General features: G+C 32.0%; 2 protein-coding genes across 5 annotated transcripts in view; both read left to right on the top strand.

Annotated features, from left to right (window-relative positions):
• LOC126743584 (protein kinase C-binding protein 1) overlaps positions 1–16182 on the top strand; it is a 54149-nt gene extending 37967 nt beyond the window's left edge. For all 4 annotated transcript variants that reach the window (XM_050450742.1, XM_050450743.1, XM_050450744.1 and 1 more), the window contains 6 exons: positions 1907–2085; positions 6326–6451; positions 6510–6787; positions 11648–11867; positions 12080–12157; positions 15325–16182. In XM_050450742.1, coding sequence (XP_050306699.1) covers positions 1907–2085; positions 6326–6451; positions 6510–6787; positions 11648–11867; positions 12080–12157; positions 15325–15561 — 1118 coding nt within the window. In that variant the 3' untranslated portion in view covers positions 15562–16182. The remainder of the gene's footprint in view (positions 1–1906; positions 2086–6325; positions 6452–6509; positions 6788–11647; positions 11868–12079; positions 12158–15324) is intronic.
• A 4328-nt stretch (positions 16183–20510) lies between these two features.
• LOC126743586 (SPRY domain-containing protein 7) lies at positions 20511–21686 on the top strand. The gene is made up of 4 exons (XM_050450747.1): positions 20511–20678; positions 20738–20908; positions 20969–21205; positions 21264–21686. The coding sequence occupies exons 1-4, from the start codon at positions 20561–20563 to the stop codon at positions 21359–21361; spliced, it is 624 nt and encodes a 207-aa protein (XP_050306704.1). The 5' UTR covers positions 20511–20560; the 3' UTR covers positions 21362–21686.
• The last annotated feature ends 2030 nt before the right edge of the window (positions 21687–23716 follow it).

Genomic DNA, 23716 nt, shown 5'->3' with positions numbered 1-23716 from the left:
CATAAAAAAAAATCGAAATGTCCTTTCTTTTCAATAAATAAATAAATTCTTCTTTGGAAGTTCCAACGAATCCTAGAGAATATTCCTTTCTTCTCTTTAAATATTTCAGTCTCAGCTCTTCACGGTTATTTACAGGAACCTTGTAAACGAGAGATTTTCGGCAACCTCAAAAGAAAAAATCCATAGCGTTTAGATCTGGTGATCTCGGGGAGGCAATTACACAAACCTACCGCGTCCAATCCATCTTTCAGCGAAATTTTGATATAAATATTCTCTCACTGCTCCATTGAAATGGGGTGAAGCGTCGTCTTGTAGCAGCCACATTTCACGCCCTATTTGAAGAGGAACATCATCTAGTATATTGGGCAACTCATTTCTTAAAATGTTTAAGTAGACCTCACGAATTAGTCTTTGCGGGAAAAAAATGTGGCTCTATTAAATGATCGTCGATACCGGCCCACTCATTGAGGAGCAGTAAGCTTCTTTATATTTTGGCATTGTACAGATCTCCTTTAGGAAAGATTGGTTAATTTCTGACTTGAGGTACTTTTATGTAACTTACCATAAAATTGTAAAATTATTCTTTGTGGGGATCTAAATATAATTTTTACTCTAACTAAATAACTCACTTGGTTCACTGAATTTTCTTTCTTTGTAAGAGATTATTTTTATTCCAATTTTGAATAGTAGGATGTATCCTGCTATACTTCTAGCGCTGGATTGTCTGACCACAAAACTGTTCTGGGGAACTTTAACCTTAATATGAATCCTTAGTTTAGTATAGAATGTGGTAGACTTTATACACCCATGAATTGTAATAAATTTATCAGGATTTATACTTTCACACTTTGGCAGGGTGTCTGCCTCAATCAATCCTGTTGAAGAATTTCACCAAAAACTTAGTTTTATTTTTTACAAAGGATTTCCACTGTGATGTGTCAAAAGATATTTTAAAGGTAGAAAATCCCTTGAACTATTTATCCGGTATTAAAATACATGACACATTCGTTCTTTGCTTACGGCTATTTGTTGTACTTCTTGCAAGGATTTTCTTACATGCTTGAAGAAAACGTGTCATCATTTATTGTATAAAGGTAGGGATGCAAACAGCCCGCCAAATTTTCTACCAATCGCTCTCCTTCCTACACTAGCCAAAATTGTTGAAAAATTAGAGTAACACAATTTCTTGATAAATTTAGTATTTTAAATAGTCAGTAGTTTGAATTTCGAGAGGAAATAAATGCAAATTATGCAGTTTTTGCATTTCTGTACCTGCTTTAAAAGAGGTGAAACTCTGAAGCGGTGTTTTAAAGGCATTCGATTGCGTCAATCATGAAATACTTTTGGGAAAGCTGCCTATACCGTACTGTCAAATAAATATTAGAGATTAATGCATTAGAAAAGGAAGTATATCCAACTACTAAAGTATAACAAAGAAAAGACTGTATCCCACCAGATGTCATTCCGACGCTCGTACTATCCTACAATTTTAGTGTGAAACTCCTGATGGTCCGTGATCTTTGGCCGCGGGACGCGTATGCATGCACAAAAGTCAGGGATACAGTATTTTCTTTGTCATACTTTAGTAGTTAGGTATACTTCCTTTTCTAATGCATTAATCTCCTATCTGTAATATTAATTTGCCAACGCTGTATATGATTTTAGTCCTATTTATCTGAAACAATCCATGAAATATTTTAAAATTATAAAGAGTCCCAAGAATAAGGTGTAAATATTGTTAAACCCCAGGGCTCTGTTCTCGCCCAATTATTATTTCTTTTTTATGTAAATGATGATGTAAGGGCCCTTATTCTTTAACGCATTTTTTCTCTCTAACGTATACTTTTAGATCCACATTAGATGACTTTTTAAGCGGATTAAATGAGAAAATATTTATGAATTTTAGCCACCCCATCTGTCACAATTACAACAAGCAACACTGTACCTGAACATAGCAGCACAGTAGATCCATCGCCGTCGGTTGAATTGGTCGAGCCGGCAATGATGGCCGAAACAAGGGATGACAACGAGTTTGCAGTTTTAAATAGTGTAGCGCACGAGAATATTTCTCGAGCAGTAAGCGAGGTAAGAAGATTTTGGATTCATTTTTTTCAATTTGGGTATCGATGCCATATATGCGTTTGCTTTGAATGCGTAATAACAATAATAATTAAGTCTTTTATTCGTTTTAAAACCACTCTTTTACCTGTCAGTGTAAGGACATAATTCATTAAAAACGCTTTAGCCACAAAATCAAATTTCGAGTTTGTTAGTTAACACTTTTAGCAGTAATAAGTTCTTACAATTGGGTTACAACTAACGCTAAAGTTTATAGAGTTTTACAATACATGCACATTGAAGTTTTAAAGTTTTTAAACTACACTCTTAAATGGATAGGAGTGCGACTAAACAATTTAAAGCCTATACTAAACGTATTGTCACTATGTATTTTTAAAATGTAAAAATTATCGTTACTACTTGATCTTGTTTGGTATCTATGAATATAATGTACAGTAGTGGCCATAATTATAGCAACAAGTACATTTTTCCTTCAAATTATATGATGTGGTAGATTAGAAAAAAAACTGGTATATATTATGATGTATTTTTTACAAAGGTTTTTATTTATGTTTATTTTTTTGTTACTTTATAAAAGAAATAAAAAATGGGAATTTTTTTTAGGAAACGGGTTGGACAAAATTATAGCAACACATTTTAGAAAAATCAATTTATTTATTCTCCAAAGTCAAAATAAGATTACAATACAATAATATTCTTCAGCATTTAGTATAGTACCCTTTAGCCCTTATAACAGCAATGCATCTTTTTGGCATGGATAAAATAAGTTTGTTTATAACATCATGATCGATTGACAACCAAGTATCCTGAAGAGCTTCGAAAAGTTCTCCAGCATTTTTGAAATTCCTGGTTCTACACCTGTTATCCACAATTTCCCAAAGATTTTCTATTGGATTTAAATCCGGAGATTGGGAGGGCCACTTCATAACATGGAGAAACTCTTTTATTAGCCTTGAAGAATGTTTTGCATCATTGTCATGTTGAAATTGATATAACAGCGGCATATTTTCTTCAGAATAGGGTAACATAACATTCTTTAATATATCCTTGTACATAAATCGATCCATAATCCCTTCTATTCTGTGAAGAGGTCCCATACCATACCCCGAAAAACAGCCCCACACTAAAACTGAACCACCACCATGTTTAACTGTAGGAGAAGTGTACCGAGGATTAAATCTTTTGCCTACAGGACTTCGAACGTATGCAGCACCATCACTTTTAAATAAATTGAATTTTGATTCATCGCTAAAAATAACTCTGCGCCACTGATCAATAGTCCAGCCCTGGTGTTCTCCAGCAAATTCAAGTCGGGCCTTCAGGACGTTCTTCTTGGAAAGAAGAGGCTTTTTTGCTGGTCTGCGTCCAAACAACTTATTTTCAAATAGACGCCGCCTTATGGATCGTTCACTAAGATCGGAACACCCACTGCCATCCAAAAGCCCTTTAATTTTTTGAAGAGGACAAAAATGGGTTTTGCCTGGAAATCCGAACAATCATTTTGTCACTTTTTTTTTAAGTTTTCCGGGGATGTCCCGAATTTTTTTTGGGTACTACCAGCCCTGTGTTATTGTATCTTTTCACTATACGTGATACAACTGATCTGTGAAGAGCAAAATTTTTTGCAATGGATGACTGTTTGATGCCTGACTTATACTGATTAATTATAAGTTGCCTCACTTCAACAGACACGGTTTTACCACGACTCATACTGTTATTTAAATAAGTTAATAACTACCAAGAAATCACAATATAAATTGTTTCAATATTGCACTTCAACAGATTGAAAGAGCACTAAATTTCAAATGTTGCTATAATTATGACCAGGTGAAATATTTGCAATTACAAATATTTATTGTCAGCAAAAAAACAGGTAGGCTTTTTTTTATTTGAATGAGAAATTTTGTTTAAATATTAAGAGGCCATCTAAACCAGTGGCGTACTTTTACGATTAAAACATACATATAATAGTTATTATTAAATATTAGTAAAATTCAGATTTGTTGCTATAATTTTGGCCACTACTGTACATATGTCAAATAAGAATAATGCAGCATAGTTCTGATAAGTGTTCTCCTGATGCAAAATAGTATACCCAGCTTTTTTGCTATTTTTCATAGTGCATAGAAGATTTAACTTAGGATCTAGCATTAGTCCTAAATACTTAAAAGATCTAACAGGCTCGGTTACCTTTTATTTCATTTGTGTTTAGTTTTAATCCATTTTCAATCAGCCATGTTTAAGATTTAAGTTTTCCAAGATCTTCATTTAGACATTTGGTCACTTAAGAAATTTTATCCAAATCACAAACAAAATATAACAAAGTATTGTCTGCAAAGATTTTGATTTTATAATTTTTAACATAAAGAATTATATCATTTATAAATGACAAAAACAAAATGGGTCCTAATACAGACCCCTGAGGAACTCTTTGCCCAAGTTCTATGTAATGAGACATTGCATTTTTAAATTTTACTTTTTGAATCCTTTTTTTCAGATAATTTTCAACCTCACCAGAAGTGCCATATTTAGTCACTTTTAATAATAAAAGATTCACGGTTTTTATTTTATTCCTGGTAATTTATGATTTCCATGGTGACATTAAAAATTGCAGAACCGTTTCACATTAAGGTTTTTGCCTGTATCCTGACTGTTCTTTTATTATGAAATTGTGTTTATCAAGATATCTGAGTAATTGATCTTTAACTAATAATTCTAAAGCCTTTTTATAGATTGGTAATGTTAAACACATTGGTTTCTGTTCAGAAGACTATACCGATTTTTCTATTTTTTTTTAATGAGTATAACAGTTACCAGATATCAGGAACAAGCCCCTGTGATGCAGATATATTTATCAATTTTAAAAAGTTAATTCAACATGCTTCATAAACTCGTTTAATTTAAATGTTAGATATTTTCGTTTTTAAGCTTTCCCCACTAATTGTCAAACAACAAAGGCTGCATGGATTTAAAAAAAATTCAAATGCGAATGGTTCCCAACTGTATCTTTCATTTTCACAAAATCTTTCTATAATAAGTTCAATTTTAGTTTAATCAAAATTGGAAAAATCTTATATAATGGTACTAGGTTGCGGCCAAAGTGCTTTTGATAATTTTCATGCACAGTTACGACATGTTCAGCTATCAGTAGTCAAAATTGTTGTGAGCTTAAAATTGCATATATGCGCCTAAGAAAACTATATGAACCAAAAACTATTTACTATCTTATATTAAATACTATTTATGGAGTTCACTAGTTCTTTCTTTGCTAGATTACTGATTTTTTGTATTCTGATTTCCTGCTTAATCTATAAAAAAATGTTAAAACTGCTGTATGCGTTTTGAATTCGAAATACCATTTAGCAGTCATATTAATCTCTCTCTATTTAAATAACAACCTTATTTTAAATATGAAAAATCATAAAAAATGCAATATCTACATTATAATATTTTAAAAACTGGAGAGTTTTTAAAATAAATTAATTTAACCTCCATTCTTATCACAGCATAAAAACACGAATTTTCAAAAATCTATTGTTTTTGTAGCAACTTTGCAATAAATTACCTGAGGATGTTAAACAATTTTCTATAGTAGCATTTAAAAAATATATTCAAATTTACCTGCTGGAAAACCAGAAATGGGATGCTTAATTTAATTTGAAATAAATACAATTAATGTGCTAAAAAAAAACATGAAAATTACTGTATATTTTTTTTGATTGTGCTTTGATATACTCCCCCTGGAATTTCTTTCACATTGTTAAAAAAAATATTATTATAAATGCGCGTTAAAAAAAGGTAATTAAATTGGCCAAGTTAACAGTTATTACTGTTCTGTGTTTTTTATTATTATTCGTTTTTAAAAGGGCCTTGTCTGCAGCACAGATTTTTACCTGTGCTTACGATTTCATAACCGATGCTTGGTTCTATTTATCATAATTGGTTATTTCTTTATAAAAAAAAGTTATTTCAAGGGGTTACACCACTGAAGAGTACGAAAAAAGGCATATTTTGGGTTCTATGTAGTAGAACAATAAATCAATCAAGTTGCGCAATTCGAAAACAAAATGGCGACTGCAGCATTTCCCGCTAGTGCGTTTTTTTTGGCTTGGAAGCACGCACCAAAAAACCAAACATTTTTTGATTCCATATTACAGATGATAAATTTAATTTTCGTAAAATTGCGATTTTTTAAAGAAAAAATTTGAACTTTTGCTAAAATTTAAAAACACCCATTATTTCTCAGATAATCAGACGGCCGCCTCCAAAACTGAAACCGCGTCCTCCAGGTCCGCTCAGTCAACAATTTAACGAAGGCACTCCAAGCACCGCCGGTCCAGTCACGGCTAGAGTTAACTCTATCGCTCATAGGGTTGGTATACAATAAAAACCCTTGAAGCACATTCCTAATTTTTTTTAATTATTATTAGCTAGGAGACTACTTCCGTGGCATGCTTATAGAAACCCTAGAGGATTTGGGCAAAAGTAACAACCACGAGGCGACGATCGCGAATTTAAAACTGGAAATCGAATCGTTGAAGCATCAGCACAGCATAGAAATATCGGAAATCGAGAAGAACACCTGCACGGTCCTCAAGGATTTGCAAAAGAGTATAGTGGAAGACCGGGAACGGGTTATCGATGAAACGAGGGCGGCGTGCGAAGCGGAAACCGTTAGGCGGGTGGAAGAGGCCAAATCGAAACAGTGGTAAGTGTCGGCAACAAAATGTGTGAAAAGTTAAAATATTCTAATTGTTATTGAAGTTATTTAATTACAGTAATGCAGGGTGTCCATTTATAAACTGACACATTTTAACTGCTTATAAGTCGAGAACGAAAAATGACAACAATGTGCGGTTTTCACAGAACTTCATCAAATTTTTAAAGTTTTTTTTGACAGTGTTGTCAAGTTTAAAAATTTACCTGAAATAGGAGGAAAAAAATTGATGATTTTCAAAGGCCGATTTCTCGAAAATTTTAAATGTAACACCCTGTACTTTTTAATTTCACATGAAAGCCTGTTAAATTCCCTTTCCGAAAATGTATAAATTGTCTTAAATTTATTATTTTTTTTTACAGAGCCAATTTAATCAAATTGGCCAAATCACAACCTCCTTGACAAGCTACAATTGTTATTGTTGTCACTTGATACCGAGAATGTTATTTAATAGGTATTTATTGTAGGAAAATTTTCAAAAAGGTGTCATTTACTAAAATTGGCTCTGTAAAAAAAATTATGAATTTAAGACAATTTATACATTTTCGGAAAGGGGATTTAACAGGCTTTCATGTGAAGTTAAAAAGTACAGGGTGTTACATTTAAAATTTTCGAGAAATCGGCCTTTGAAAATCATCCATTTTTTTCCTTCTATTTCAGGTAATTTTGAAACTTGTCAACACTGCCAAAAAAAACTTAAAAAATATTGATGAAGTTCTGTGAAAACCGCACGTTGTTGTCATTTTCCGTTCTTGACTTATAAGCAGTTAAAATGTGTCAGGTTATAGATGGAAACCCTGTATTGTGCAGTAAAAATTTACTGAGGCATTTAGGCATTTTCCGTCAAGTACTCAATAATAACTATTATTTGCGGCCCAAGTTTCGAATTATATTAATCGAGAGGTCAGTCTGAGATTAATTTAAATAAAAAAGATTTACTCCAATTTTATTGGAAAAATGAAGAAAATCCAAGTGTTAGAAGCTCTTTTATCCACATTTTAATGTCACAACTGCAATTCGAGTCCTCAGCAATATTTTGAGAAATTTGGATATATAGTCATAAAAAATTTACAGAAAAAATTTAAAGATATTATTGGAGTATATTTTGAAATTATTATTAAATGGTTTAATTCTCCTAAAGTCATTGCAACATATTTGTTTATTTATTTGAGGCACTAATTGGTACTTTTATATTTTAAATTTCGCTAGGTTAATTCTTTAAGTAGTGTTTTTTTCCTTATAATTATTGAAGTTATTATATCTTAACAGTTATTTGCAGTTCCTATTAGTTTTAAAATTGTTAATATTTTTAATAGTAACTATTGCTAGAGTCGTTCTAATAATTTACTGAAAACACGTGGGCTTCCATTTATCCTGTACTAAAAAAAGACCTTAACCTCCTTATTAATTCGTGAATGATCCCGGTTATCAAAAAGTGTCCCAATTAAAGATTATAGATCTTTTTCAGATCTACATTAGGAAGATAACTTTTCTTATACAGAAGGCATCACAACAGCAGTAGTATGACCTTTTTTTAAATGGGATTGTATATTTTTTATGCATTTTTCGATTTTCTACATAAAATTTAAACGCAACTTCATGTAACATATGCTATACTTCACTAGCTTGAAAGATAGGATAATTTAAGAAAGTACTTTATTAATAAAATGTTATTAGTTACTTTTTAAACGTTTTTACCTGTAATTTCATTATTTTTGGCTTATTTATGGTCTCTGTAAGTGTCAGATTACTTATAATTGAGGGCGATCAAGCAAATCCAAATAAATCAATTTTTTAACAAAAATTATTTTATCGTGAATTCCTATTTCATTTCGCCACATAAATCGAATGGTAAACTCAGATTCGAGCAAAACCGGTTAAATTCCCTTTAAAATGGAGCCCAAAGTCAGGTCAATCAAGCAAAACCAGATAAATCCACAAAATATTGTTTTGTTCGAGGTCATAGTTTTCTCCCTGCCGATAGGGTTTTCGGTCGTGTTGAAAAACGTTTACGAAGAAACACAACAATAATAAGCAAAGACGAATATTTAGAAATTTATTCTCAATTTGGAACAGTGAAACAACTTGGCGTTGAATGGTTTCTGTACGACATTAAATATTTGCAACATTCTCTAAAGAAGATCACAGGTATTTCCGACTACAAGCGAATTTTAATCCTGAAATCTCAAAACAAACAAGGAAAAAATACTGTAAAGGTACAATGTCATAAGAATTTTAAAATGGCATTTTTAGATGAAACGCCCCATCAGATTCTGAAGGCAAAACATGAAGTCCCAAGTGTATTGGAAGAAATTCGTTTATTGCGATCTCTACCTGCAAAAAAGAAAAAATCTCTAGCTCACCTGATGACACAACAGTTTGGGCCAACCTTGGAAAATGATGAAAGTCTAGGTGTGGTACAAAAATATATTGCTTGAACTAGTCGCTGATGCTATCGAAAGGGAAATACCAAAATCAGATGAAAGCAAAGCTTGTGATTGCCTCGAGGATGACGAAGGAATGCATATTCAAAATTTCCCTTTTTTTGTGGTGTTTAGAAAATAAAAAATAAACGTATTAACTTTTATATCATTACGAAGACAAGTAAATTTGAAAACCCTATTTTTTATTATTCTTTCATTTTTGTAGTAAAAAAATTTTTTTTTTTTTAAATAAATAAATTAATAAATACATTATATTTAGCTTAATAAATGTGAATAACTACATACCCACAATAAAACAAGCACTTTTACATTATAAAATATCCGATATATATTTAACTCAAGCAAAAACAGATAAATCCATTTTTTAATTAGCAATTATTCTTATGTTAATTAATTAATAGGGTTCAAAATATGGTCTACGAAATCTATAATATTAAACCTTTCACGTACACCATAATTTATTTTGATAAGTTCACGGACACGCTATTGGCACGTTTTTTGCAAATATCTCGGAATGTTATAAATTGGATTTATCTGGTTTTGCTTGATCGCTCCTCAATTATTGTCTTATTGAACACTTAATAAAGACCGTCAACAAATAGGGAGGCCAAAAAGCGTAAGCAATGAACGAAAATGTCTAGAAATACTACAAAATTTTGTTAAGGACCCAAATTTATCATTACGCCAAGTTGCCAACCAGTCAGACGCTTGTTTTATATCGGTTCGAAATGTCCTTAAACGCAAAACATTTCATCCTTAAAAAAACACCTTAGTACAGGAGTTGTTTGAAGATTTTGACCGTCACTTAGAATTTTGTGATATTATAAAATAATTTTTAAAAATGCCTCAAACGCATATCCAGTATCCTGAAAAGGTAAATGTTTGGGCAGGTAGGATAAGAGGTCCATTTTTTATTGGGGATAATTTAAATGCCACCCGATATCTGGAAGAAGCCCTGATCTTACACCCCTAGACTACTTTCTGTGGGGAGCATTTAAAAAATAAAGTTTATGTGGCAAAGCCGGAGGATAAAATAACGTATTGCAAGACGGAATTGGACCGGAATGCAATAACTCCCGACGTGTTAGAAAACGTAGCAAATGCTTTTTATTACAATTTGGCACATTGTCAAACCGTTCAAGGGGATCCATTTTAAAAATTCAATTAAATAGGTTTACTGTTTAAATACTTTTGTTACAGAAATAACTCCACTTCTAGTACTCATATCGGGTTGATTTTTATCTTAAAACTTTCCTTTTGGACTTCAGCTTTCATAAAAAAAAAGAAAATTCATGCCTTAGAAGCTTTTTTATAAACATTTTTGAAAATCATGTCCAAGAAGGAAAACCGCTTCAGGTAGCAGACATAACTCCACTTTTAGTGCTTAGATCTGATCGATTTTTGTCTTAAAACTTTTCTAGAACTATTCTTTAGCTTTGATTGATAAAACAGATTAAAATTCATGCATTAGACGCAGTAGAATGACATATAAAACCAGCGAAATTTTCGAAGAAAAATTGAAAAAAATAATTTTCAATTAACGCCTTCTATCGAGGACTAAGGAAATTAATTAGATTTAGCGATTATTTCCTTTTAACCAGTAAACCTGCTATTCTTAAACGAGTTGAAGTATCCCAAGCAACACATGATAATTAAATAAACGTTTATTTATACAGGACGCCAAAGTCACCAAATTTAAGTTTTTCGAATTATCATTGTGAAAGAATTATTTTTTTACTGTCGCGTTAATTTTCAGTAAGTTTTTTATGCTCTACACTTTTTCAATTCAAGCGACTGTAAAAAAATTAATTTTTCACCCTGAAAATTTGAAAAACTGAAATTTGGTGACTGTGGCGCTCTCTGTCTCTGTCCCTATTGGTTGTACGGTTTCGGTCTTCAATCAAAGGAATTTGTATAGCATTTTATTCTCTTTATTTTATGTCTTACTTACTTGTTCGTACGTCCAACCGTTTCCGCGAAAAATAAAATCCAAAACGTTTTTGAGATTTCCAAAAATTGGAGGGGAGAGGAGATTCAACGTTTTGATTTTAATCATTTCTCGTGGACCACTATCAACTGTCAAAAAATGGTAACATGATGTATTTTTTGAAAGTGCAAATGCCAGATTGAAATGAAATTATTTATAATCTAATCAACTTACAAATCAAAAATAAAAATTAATATTCTATATTGACAATTTAAAAGCGATGAGAGTCCTGGACTGTGATTTTTAGTTTTTTTAATGTTATATTTTCTTTATGAATTTGACAAACTATGCTAAAACTGAATAAGTTGATATAAGTTGTTATTTCTAATATCCGTATTTATAGAATAGTAATCTGTAATATTTGTTCTGTTATTCTGTAAAAACTATTTTTTGTGACTCTAACTCTCTGATTTTTCTAAGGTGCGCAATTTGCCCGAAAGAAGCCCAATTCTATTGCTGTTGGAACACCAGTTACTGCGACTATCCGTGTCAGCAAAAACATTGGCCTACGCACATGAACAAATGCACACAAAACGGGAATCAGGCGAATCAAGTGGGGCCCTCGTCGACGCTCAGGCCCGCCGGGGGGCAGCAACTTATTTTAAGACCGACGAATCCCCCGCAAAAAGCCGGCCTCGGGGTAAGTTATTACATTGTGCATTGTGGTTTGAAGAGTCCTAGATGTAAGAAGAAGAAAGTCAAATCGTTTGTCGAAGATTAACAGGGAAATTATTTTTAACTAGTTTATAGGTTTTTTTAGGTTGTCATTAGTTTGTAGGAGCATGCAGATTTTAAATATATAAATTTTTTTTGTACAGTATTATATGGATTGTTTTTTTTCTTATTTTGCAGAGGGTTTTTACTAAACCTGTACAAAAGGTGTATATGAATCGATCTGTGGCGGCTTCGCCAAAAACGATGAGGGTACAGGTATGTTTCTAAATATATTTTTTTATTATATCTGAAATATAATGTTGATATTAGACTGGAAGGTTATTTAAATAGTGGGTACGGAAAGTCAACGTTAATACTGAAACTGATTGGTGGAGCAAGTAATAAGCATTCAGAAAAACATAAAATGGCCTTATTAAAAAATCGATAATTAAATTTGTCAAAATCGTACTTCTGGATCAGATTTTCGATTGTTACACCTCAAAAATTCATATTTTATGTCTGATTTCAGTTTTGCAACACTAAATACCCATTTCACTACCAATATTAAAATAAATGATCAAAACAATTAATAAGAAATCTATTTTAAAGTGGAGTATCACTTATATTTATTTCAATCCTCTAATGTTAACCCTTCATACTGGCTAGTACTTCGAAAACTTTGCACATTTAATCTACTTTTTAAAACTACCATTGTTTTAATAAACAGTTTACTATTCTAGTATTAGAGTGAAGATTAAACCTAATCTACCTTAGGAGATCATTCTTAAAATGAAAAATAATTAAATCATGTATACAAGAAAGTTTTTATTTAACTTTTGCTTATATATGGACTTGCCTGTTACTTTCTGATTTATTCTACAGAATTTCCTAGATGCGGTTATATGTAACCAAATAGGTAAAATATGTTTTCGCTAGGATTGTCATGAAGGTTCATCTATTTTCCTCTTAAGTAATGACATTTTGATATTAAATATTTTATTGTTAAAGCACCAAGATCTCCTTTTAAAATCTATGAGTGGGGGGATGAAATGCATGAGAGTTAAGTATGTATGACCTATAACAAAGCTTTTCCATATAGAATTTTCTCTTCTAGTAAGTTGTGGAAAATAAAATGTATTTTAAAAATGAGCTCCATTTCACATAATTTTATGCTGTTTTTTAGTAGTAATTAGGGATATAGGATATAGGTAATATAGGATCATTAACAATCTAACAGACTCCTCTTACTGCCTGGAAAATTTAAATATTTTGTTTAATAGATCAACCTTTAGCTCCTCGAGATATTGTTTAAACGTCAAATGATCAAATGTTCAATGATTTTTTACCAGTCTGTCGTCATTTAAGCGCCACTTAAGGAATTCTACCCAATCCTAACAAGAAAATATATTGTCCTCATTTTCCTATTATCTTTATTCTTATGTTTTTTAAATATTTTTTATGATTGTAAAGATATTAATAAATAAGTAAGTTAGTTAGGTTTATTTCTTGGTATATTCGTTAGATTTAGTGAAAATGTGAACAATTAGCAAAGCGCTTACTTGTACTTAAATTCACTAGGATATTTGGTGCTTTCCTGTTATTGGATTGCTTAGTCTATCTGTAGAAGAGCCTTATATTTAAATAAATAAATAAAACAAATAGTAAATAGGTTGTCACAAAGTCTAATGTTACATAATCCTATTGCAATGCTTTTTGCTAGTGATTATCATCGCACAAATACAAGTATTTAACTTTAAAATTAAATACTTAGAACGTATTGTTTAAGGATAATGCAGGAAATTTAGGGTTAATAATGGATTATCAATTACGGTTTAGGGAACCTATTGGCACAAAATTAAAAATGGCATATGTTCAGCTTTAAAAGTGCTATATCCATATCGACATTATTTAAAGCAGGAGACCAAAAACTACATTATCTAAATCTTGAATATTGCCTCATTTTAATTCTTGTGGTTATATATCTTGATAGCATAACAAACCCACAGCCCTGGATATCTCTTTAACAAAATAAAATTGAGAGCATCAGTACACATTGCAAATATAAGACCTAAATATATTATGGATATTCCAAAGCATGATAAGAAAATTTTTAAACAGTCATTTTCATGCAATGCGGCTAATTTGATTGATAAATATAAGATCTGCGATTGTTCTTCATCAATTCAAATATTTAAGAATGTGGTCTAGAAAAAGCTTTATAATTCTTAGTACATTATACAGGGTGATACAGAATAAGATGCTGATCCTTAAGGATGTTAATCCTAAGTATTTTTAAAAAGAAAAGTTCAAATAAAGCTATGTCCTAAACTTTTGAGGTACACTGTGTTGTGAAAGTCGTGTTCAGAATGTCGTGAAAGTTGTCACCCTTGGAACCAAATTTAATATTAAAGCACCACAATTCTAGAATTAGAGGTGTTATATTGTAATGGTAAAATAATGTACATACATTTATTTATAAAATAAATAAATAATTTTGTTTTTACTAATAGATTGCCATACATAAAAATGTATTTTTCTCCGCGGTGTAATTAATCGCATGTCGGACGAAAAAAGTCAAGAGACCAAATTTGCCCTAAAATAAATGGGGATTATAAAAATAGCTTTTATTTTACGGAAAAACAGTGGCGTACATAATAGTTTTTTTAAATATTTAGTCTTCGTTCCTGTACGGACGTCACTGGTTAAACTCCTTAAAAAAATCTCCTACATCAAAAAAAGGCTGTTGATACTCAGAGGGTGTGTGCTAAATTTCATAAACATATCATGGAACTTACTAAAGTTATGATAAAGAAACGTTTTTTTTTTAACATTTGTTTAGGACGTAGCTTTATTTGAACTTTTCTCCTTAAATTCATCTAAGAGTTAACACCCTCAGCATCTTATTTTGTAACAACCTGTATAAGTTTTAGAAGAGCATATTAGAGTATGACAACCGTGCATTGTCTTTTCTTTTTCATACACTTTTCGGCAGAAAGCCTCTTCATTATTCCCAGTTTCTTTTTCACGCGTTCTATTTTTATAAAATATTTTTGTACAGCTAATTTAAATGTATTTTGTTTATTTGGTGGCTTCAACAGCCCCTAATTTTGTTAGGATGTTGCCTCCACAGTCGTTTAATCCGATTTTTTTTCAACAATGTATAGTTAATATGCGATTCATAGATGTCTATATTATTATTATAAACAGGAGGTAAAAATAATTTGGAATTTGCAGCAAAATAAACTAACTAATGTAAAAAAGCTAACTAAATCTCTCTGATGTAGACAAAAACACTAAATAAATACTTTACACAATTTTGTCCAAAATACACCATGATAACTCTATTTTAGGCAAAAAAACATCCTCCATAAAACAAACAAAATAGTCTAGTTTTTGATATTTTAGCGAAAATCGCAAAAATAAGAGAGCAATTTCTTCTTCAGACGTCAGCAGGCAGCCTTTTAACAATGATGGAAACCACCCCGGGTAACTATCAACTGATCACGACCAGTCCGATAGTGCGAACCAACACTACCGTCCGGCCCTCTTTAGTTTCCATCGCTTCACCCACCATCAACACTTACTCAAAAACCACCACCTCTTCTACCAAACAGCCTCCAGTAAGGGTCATTAGTCATACGATTCCGGTTACTACTATGTTAGAGGAGGAATCAGATTAGCAGCTGATTTTTATTAAGAACAAGTATTGGCGTAAACTACCTAGCAAATAGGTAGCATCGAATGTTGCCAAGAAACGTGTGATATTTTGACTGGGGTAGTTTTTATGTAAATAAAATAGTCGAGCAGCCAAACTGAAATATCGTTAGATGTGTGAGAAGTGTAAACGGACTGCCTACCTAATTCTAAGATTGGTTGTATATAAATTATTGATCTAAGGATCTTTATTACTATTATACTTTTCACCCTATCATTATTATGGTAATAGTCTTGAAATGCCATAAGTTAATTTCCTGCTTAGAGTTAAAAAATTAGTTCAGGATGATGATAAAACTTAATAAAGGACAGTCCTGCGTGGCATTACAATAATAGATTGATTAATGCCTCTGGTAATATTTTCTAGGACTTCGTGTAGATTGATATTGGTTTTATATGCATTGATTTGTACATACTTTTGAAATATTCCCATGTTTTTTTTTCCTTTATTTTTGTATACCTCGACATATTTATATCCTGTATTATGCTAAAAGATATACTTTTTCTATATTTTTTCCTTATAATCTTTAATTAAGTTGTGTTAACCTTTACCTTTATGGTGACTTAATAAACCTTTTTTTAAGAAAGTGTGGTTACTCTTTTTAAATCCAATACAGTTATAAAAGAGAATATATATTAAGGCAAAGACCAACTGTAAAATGCAAACTCTAGCAAAATTACCCTATTTTAAGCAAATTTCGCTAAAAAATGTACAGGGAAATGATGGTAGTTGGTTATAGCACAGTCTAACACAGTGAAGTCACTCGATCCTTTTCGACTAACCATCCGCATCTGCCGACGCCGCCCTTCTCGCCTATCGGAGTTTAACATGCGGGGGATTTATACCGGTTCGTCGACGAAATGTGGTTATAGGGTTACAGTTTATTTTCGACGTTTACTGAGTGTGCCAATATTTTTTGTTTTTGTGAATTTAATATTCCGTCATTTAGTGCTAGTTTTACGGACTTTTACTTTAATATAATTTATATTAATAGTAGTTGTTTGGTAATGGCTTCTCACCGACAATACTGCTGTGTTGAATCTTGCAAAAAACATTCAAACGACCCAAGTGTTTTTCAAGAAATTAATATTCCATTTAATACTAAATGGTAGTAAACATCCAGGTAGAAATAAACCTCTAGAAATAAACGTCATTCTAATAAACGACCAGGTTTCTACATACCTACATAGTAGGTAAAGTGGATTTTGGGAAAATCCCCAAACAAGTAAAGGATTAAATAAAGGGTGTCTAAATTAAGTGTCTGAACCAAATGGTTCCTCTTAAGTAACCAGGTCAGTCAAAAAAATAAAGATAATCGGTACAACACTACGTTTTTATTACTGAGAATAATAATGCTGGATTGAATAAAATAAGACTAAAATAAGAGGTGACTTTAAACAAACCCCCATAAGGCATTTATACAGCAAAATAAAATAAGAAGTTTTGGTCAGAAAACTTATTGAAAGACAAAGAAATAAAATTTACCTGGTATGTAATTGGTCAATTTCTTGAAATATACCTGGCATGTGACTGGTAATTCCTTATTTCTTATTTTATTCAATTTTGCTGTTTAAATGCATAAATGTCAAATAAGGCCTTATTTTATTCTATTTGTCTGTATAAATTCAGCTTAACTAGTCGGCAATTAAGGTATACCTTTAGGTTTACACCGTTTATATTAGGTACATCTTTATTAAGATTAAAGGATTTTTAGGGGATTCTAGTTTTCTTAACAACATTCCTAAGGTTTTGACTCACATTTAAGCGTTTTATTAGTATTATAAAAAGAAATAAAAGCAAAGAAAAAATTGCTACTGGATGCATACATAAATCTATTACCTATTACCTAGTTGTTGTTTATTTAATGTGTCACAATGAATAAGCGTCAAAACTCGTCAAAATATTTTAAAATAAAAAAACCTTGATTTTACCCAATAATATTATTAAACTTAATAACTTAAATACTTTCCTTATTGCCCCCCCGTAAACGCATTTCTAATGTGAACTTTGTGGACGGACTTGTATCCTGTCATGCGAGGGGTGCCGGCGTAGTTTACAAGTGATTTACGACCGCTTATAAAATCAAAGAAGTGATTCTACTTGTTGAAATCTATATACTTTGGTTATAGGTTCACTGAGCTAGGTTAGCCTATAAATAAATGAGTGAAGAATATACAGAAGTCGAATTAATTTTCTTTAATTATAATGGAATTTAAAGATTATTTTTAATCTCAGAAAGCCTCAGATATTAAATTTATGCTTAAAAAAAAATCCATTTTTAAAGTTAATACATATCTAAGACACTTAAATAAAAAGCAAAGTTGCACTTTTTCAGCAAAATTTTGCTGAAATGTCAAATGGGAGCTAATAGAAATTATTTATGAAATTTATTATGAAATTTAGCTTATAAGAAAATGGGGTACTTTTTAGAAATATTCAATTAAAATCCAGTGTAGATTTCCGATTTAAAGGCAAGTTGAATTTTTAAAACTATTTTTGTGGCACTTTTTTTGATCCAGTGTCATTTTACTCGGAAGTAGATAACTCTATTTAAAACTTGGACTAGCAGCTTAAATTAGATATCAATTCCAGTGTTATCTCTTTTGGACAATGTTCGAATATACTGGAGTGTTTCAGAACTATGGGATCAAACTTCTAGAGGTTGTTCAGTGTGTAAAACATATTTTATTTTTATCATTTTATTATATTATATTTTTTTATTTTATATTTTAATATATGTATTCTCATTTAAAACAAAACTCTTTTATTGATCTATAATAATTCTATCTCAATTTAATTAATTCCGTAATCACTTATTAACTTGATATATTTAATCTAAGACGCGTTTCAATTTAGAAAAGATATTAATTACCTAAATAGGATCTGATGCATTTATTTTTACCTTTTGTATATGATACAATCACAACAATTGTTGAAAATGTCTTCCTCCAACCTCAATACACCGATTTAAACGCCGCACATGATTTCGGCGGACTACACTAAAAATTTGATCCTCGTTTTGAATGATTTCAAATGCTGCTGTTATTCGTCCAATTAAGTTTAGCTCTGATTCTACTGGAGTTTCGTAGACTAAAGACTAAATGTCTCCACAAGGAAAAATCGAGCGACGTTAAATCGGGTGGCCTAGGAGGCCAAGAAACTGCTCCACCTCTGGCAATCCAACGGTGCCCAAACCGCTGAGCCAAATACTCGCGTACTTGTGCAGCAAAGTGAGCCGGCGCTCGATCATGCTGAAACCAAATTTGCTGTCTAACGTTTAGTGGAACATTTTCAAGGGGTTCTGGGAGAACTTCCTCCAAGAAACGTAGATAAATAGGTCCTGTTAACCGTTCCGGTAGAAGGTATCATGCATCTTGGTCTTAAACATGCCGGTCTCAGCGAGCCGCCGATGAACCGCAATAAATTTTTTGTATCCAGGATGTTGCGACAACCGCGATGCTGCTCATGCATTGCAGTTTGTTGCTCCGTATGCCAAATACATATCCGCCAATTCTTTATTGGTAAAGTTTTCCATTAGCAATAAATGTTTCAAAATTGTAAGCTATAAAATTTTTAAACATGACATTGATAAGCGTTGATTTTAAACAATTGTTGTTATGGTATCATGTACAAAAGGTAAAAATAAATGCAGCAGATCCTATTTAGGTAATTAATGTTTTTTATAAATTTTAACGCGTCTTAGGGCCGTAGTGGCTTAGTGACGCATTTCCGGACATGGGTTCCTATACTCAAATGGATTCTTCTCTTGCACTGAACAACCCCCAGAAGTTTAATCCCATAGTTCTGAAACACCCTGTATAAAATATTTTCAAAGGTTGCTATTTTTTCCTTAAAAGTATTTGATACCCCCTCATCTGTCGACCGAACAACAATAACCTGACAAAGCATTCTGGCAACACCGAAATCAGTAACTAAATTGATGCACCACTAAGGTGTTTAGTGCATGCCCTTGATAAATGTAATTAACAAATAATGAAAATTTTCCAAGGAAATTCCCGTTCTGTGCCATCTTTTGCTTTATCAACTCACTACTACCCAATGACACCAGCTCGCTCCCATTGGTTACGGCAATCGACCACGCTATGCCGTACGTTGTATCTGTCACCTAAAAACATTTTGGCAACACCGAAATGAGTAACTGAATTTATCCGCTAATAAACAGCATAGTAATAATAACTGAAATATTTACACATTTTTTCAAAAAAGATCCCCGTTCAGCTTATTGTTTTGATTTATAAACTCACTTATCTCACCCTACTACTGCCCAATGACACCAGCTCTCATTGGCTACGGCAAGCGTACGACCACGCTACGCTGTACGTCTATCAAACATTTGGGGGTAATAATGTGCTTAGTAAATGCCCTTGGAATTAGCATTTTTTTCTAATTAATTTCTTATTTGAATAATAGTTGAAATATTTAAACATTTAAAAAAAAATCCTGTTCAGTGCCATCTTTTGGTTAACCTCACTCCACACCTGCCCTATGACACCACTTTCATTGGCGACCATGTCGTAGTACGTCTTTATTGTTGCCTTTATGACTCTTGTTATCTTTTTATGTCAAGTTGAACGTCTGTCTTATCGAATACCTGTCAACTGTTTAAAATGTAAACAATCTGTGTAAATTGAACTAAACTAAAACTAATTATACGTCTGTAAAGGCAATAATTATTTCTTTCGAGAGACATCTGACGCAGTAAACTGTACAGAAATACCAATATCCACAAACAATTTTGCTAGTAATCTTTGTAACTGTGGTCCCTGCGTAACGACCAATAAGAGCCGACGTCTTCTATATTCATACTGCAAAAGCGTGAAGTAACCTTAAAAGTTTATAGACCTTGGTATGACCCCATTGATTGACTGACGTCTGTCAGCTGTCACAAATGTTAGGTTATATTATTTGTTTATAAAAACAAAACCTCCCTTAAAAAAAAGAGGATGTCATCCGTTTCGGTATTTTGCTGCTTAAGGGGGTGTCTCGATGGATTTAATTTTAACCAACCCGCCCAGCACATTCCCAAGTTGAACCCCATTCAGTTAGACACCTCTTTTATGGGTAACTTTTGCATTTTCACTAATAACCTTTTCCTATATAACATGGATTCTTCCTTGTAGGATATGAAGTAGTGATAGTAAAAGGGGGCCAAAGGGTGTGCGGATCCGGAGGAGTACTGGGCAACGCACCCTTAGTACAATCGAAATCGTATTTTGAGGTTAAAGTGCAACAAGGAGGGTCTTGGTCAGTGGGGCTGGCTACTAGACAAACTGATCTTAGTTTAACAGTTGGTAATGTCTTTCAGGCATTTTTATTGATTGAATAATTTTTAAGAATATTTCGCGTTTTAGGTGGAATGGATGAATTTTCATGGGCTCTCTGTAGTGACCAAATTTTCAGGCATAATAAACAGGAGCTCCATAAAATTAATATGTCAAATGAAGCACAAGAGTCTATTCAAAACTTGCTCGAGGGTGATGTAATAGGAGTTGCATTTGACCATATACAATTAAAATTTTTTGTTAATGGCAAGGAGATTGATTATTCAATATCAAATGTTAAAGGGACAATGTATCCGGCATTATATGGTAAGATAATTGATAATATTTAGTAGAGCCTCAGATAACTGTTATTTTTGATTTTTAGTTGATGATGGGGCGATATTAGATATAATATTAGACAATTTCAACCATTCACCTCCGTCAGGTTTTGATAAAATTATGCTTGAACAATCATTGCTTTAGACTTAATCTTGCTTTAAATTTCTTGCACTACTGCTCAGTATACATTCCGACAAAGATCTTAAATTATTCGCAGTATTAAAAAAAATAAAGCTTTTAGCAACTGTCTCTTTTTGTGTTTTAGGAAAATTATCTTCTGCTTCTATTTTTCTATTAGTTAGGTATATGTTACAGAGTAGATTATATTTATATATAAATTTTAGCAAGTGTATACTATAATGACTTAAATGAACAAATTAATTTATATTTATCTTGTAAGTAGATAGGTTCAAATGTATATAAAATGGTCTAAGAAGCATTTCAATAAATATGACATATTTAATTTGTGTATTGATAGTTTTTGCTTGAACAGCTTATAAAGAAACTAAATGTGAAGGAAAAGCAGTACTAAAAATACATATATATTTTTTTTAATACAAATAGATTAAGAAAAGATAAAACAAATTTTAATAATCTGCATAATCAATATATATATCTGCCTAATTCTAGTTGTTTAATCAAGATATTAAAAGACTCCAAAGATCTATTATTTAGGTCAGTTGATTTTAAAGTGTAATTGATCAAACCTGATATAACAACTATAAAATATTTATTTATTTAACAGCCAAGAGGCAAAAAAAAACAATTATTATAGGTAGTCATGATGATCATCATAGTATACTTAAAAATAATTACATTAAGAGCAAAGATAGTATTTTATTATTTGATTATACTTCAATACTCACCTTGGTAGCACCAAGCTACCAAACAATTTTATACAACAGACTACATTAAGACTCTTAGTTGATCTAATAATGAAGCCCATTGTTCTATAATAATAATAATAATTATTATTATAATAAACGACTTTTTATTAAACTCGGCGAAGGGCAGCCAAAGCTGTTTGCTTAACCGAGCATACACAAATCAGCAATACATAATATTATAAATTACATGGTATAAACAGTCCTAATTAGTTACAATAATTATGATAATGAGAAATTTACAAAATTCAATCCAAATATATTTAAAAGTTCACAACCCTGGTATAGAACTATATTTACTCAGCATAAACCCTTTTACGTTTTTCTTAAAACTTGACATACTACAATTTTGAAGTTTATTGTGCAACAAATTGTTATATAATTTTGAAGCAAGAAACGAAAAGCTACGTCGAAACATAGCTGTGCGATACTTTGGTATATTTAAAAGGGTATTTTGACATGTGATACGATCATAAGTGGAGAATCTAAAAGTTAAACGATCTCTAAGATACTCAGGCGCTCCACTAGAGATGATTCTATGAAGAAAGCATGCGAAGTGTACCGTCTCTCGATCCTGCATATTTAACCACTTTAGTGCAGGTAAACTTGTATCTGACGTGATCACGGGCCCTTAAATTGTAAATAAAACCATACACAAAATCACAATAAGCAGTATGAGAGAGAACCATAATTTTTTCGCATAAAACCTTTCTCAACGGCAGTTCGAGTATATCTAATAGCCAAATTATTCGTTGCCCACTCATGATCAGGATCAATGTATATTACGACTGACTTCGATGGATTCAACGCAACCTTGGATGGATGGATTCAGTCGCAACCCAACATTTTTAGAATATTCAGCTACTGACTCTAAACACTCATTCAATCGAAGAACAGCTTCGTCCGCATTTGCCTTAGAAAAACTGGTATAGATTTGGGTGTCATCCGCGTATCGTTGAATTATACAATTATTGACAATAGAATCCACGTCACACGTATAAATAACAAACAGCAAGGGTCCCAAAATCGATCCCTGTGGCACGCCTTTAGTCAAAGGCCTCAAAGATGATTTCCCATCCTCAAAACGCTCTGACTGAGTTCTACCTAATAGGTAGCTCTCAAAAAAACGAATGGACGAAAGAGAAAATCCCAAAGAACTCAACTTAGCGCACAGAAGCTTGTGATCTATGGTGTCAAAAGCCTTGCTGTAATCAAGCAGAACCAGTGCTAATAGTATTACCCTTCATCAGCTGCTTCATATATGTCGTCTAGGACGCGCTATAAAATAGATGTTGTACTACAGCCTTTACGAAAGCCTGATTGATTAGGGCTAAGGAGAGAGTAGTGCTTTAGATAAGTAGTCACTTGGGCGTAAATTAGTTTTTCCAGGATCTTAGAGCACGCATTCATTAAAAAGATGTGTAAGAAAAGGGACTATAACCGGGCAGCAAAGTTTAATCATTTGATGGATTCTCGAAGCACTGCACTATGCAATTATATTTTACTGTATAATTATATAGGAGTAACAAGTAGAAAATTTTTGCTATACACACCATTCTATAACATATAACAGCGAGTCTCTGTAAACTGGCATAGTCTCAATTAATTCTATATA

The sequence above is a fragment of the Anthonomus grandis genome, chromosome 13 (assembly GCF_022605725.1).
Source record: "Anthonomus grandis grandis chromosome 13, icAntGran1.3, whole genome shotgun sequence".
Classification (NCBI taxonomy): Eukaryota; Metazoa; Arthropoda; class Insecta; order Coleoptera; family Curculionidae; genus Anthonomus; species Anthonomus grandis.
The sequence above is the reverse complement of the archived record's forward strand: the minus strand, read 5'-3'. Positions and strand labels throughout refer to the sequence as shown.

Bases quoted from the DNA above. Each gene is read 5' to 3' on its own strand.
- LOC126743586 (XM_050450747.1), top strand. From the start codon at position 20,561: ATGTCATCCGTTTCGGTATTTTGCTGCTTAAGGGGGTGTCTCGATGGA. The intron at 20,909-20,968 runs GTAATGTCTTTC...TTCGCGTTTTAG, and splicing joins TGATCTTAGTTTAACAGTTG to GTGGAATGGATGAATTTTCA. The intron at 21,206-21,263 runs GTAAGATAATTG...TTTGATTTTTAG, and splicing joins AATGTATCCGGCATTATATG to TTGATGATGGGGCGATATTA.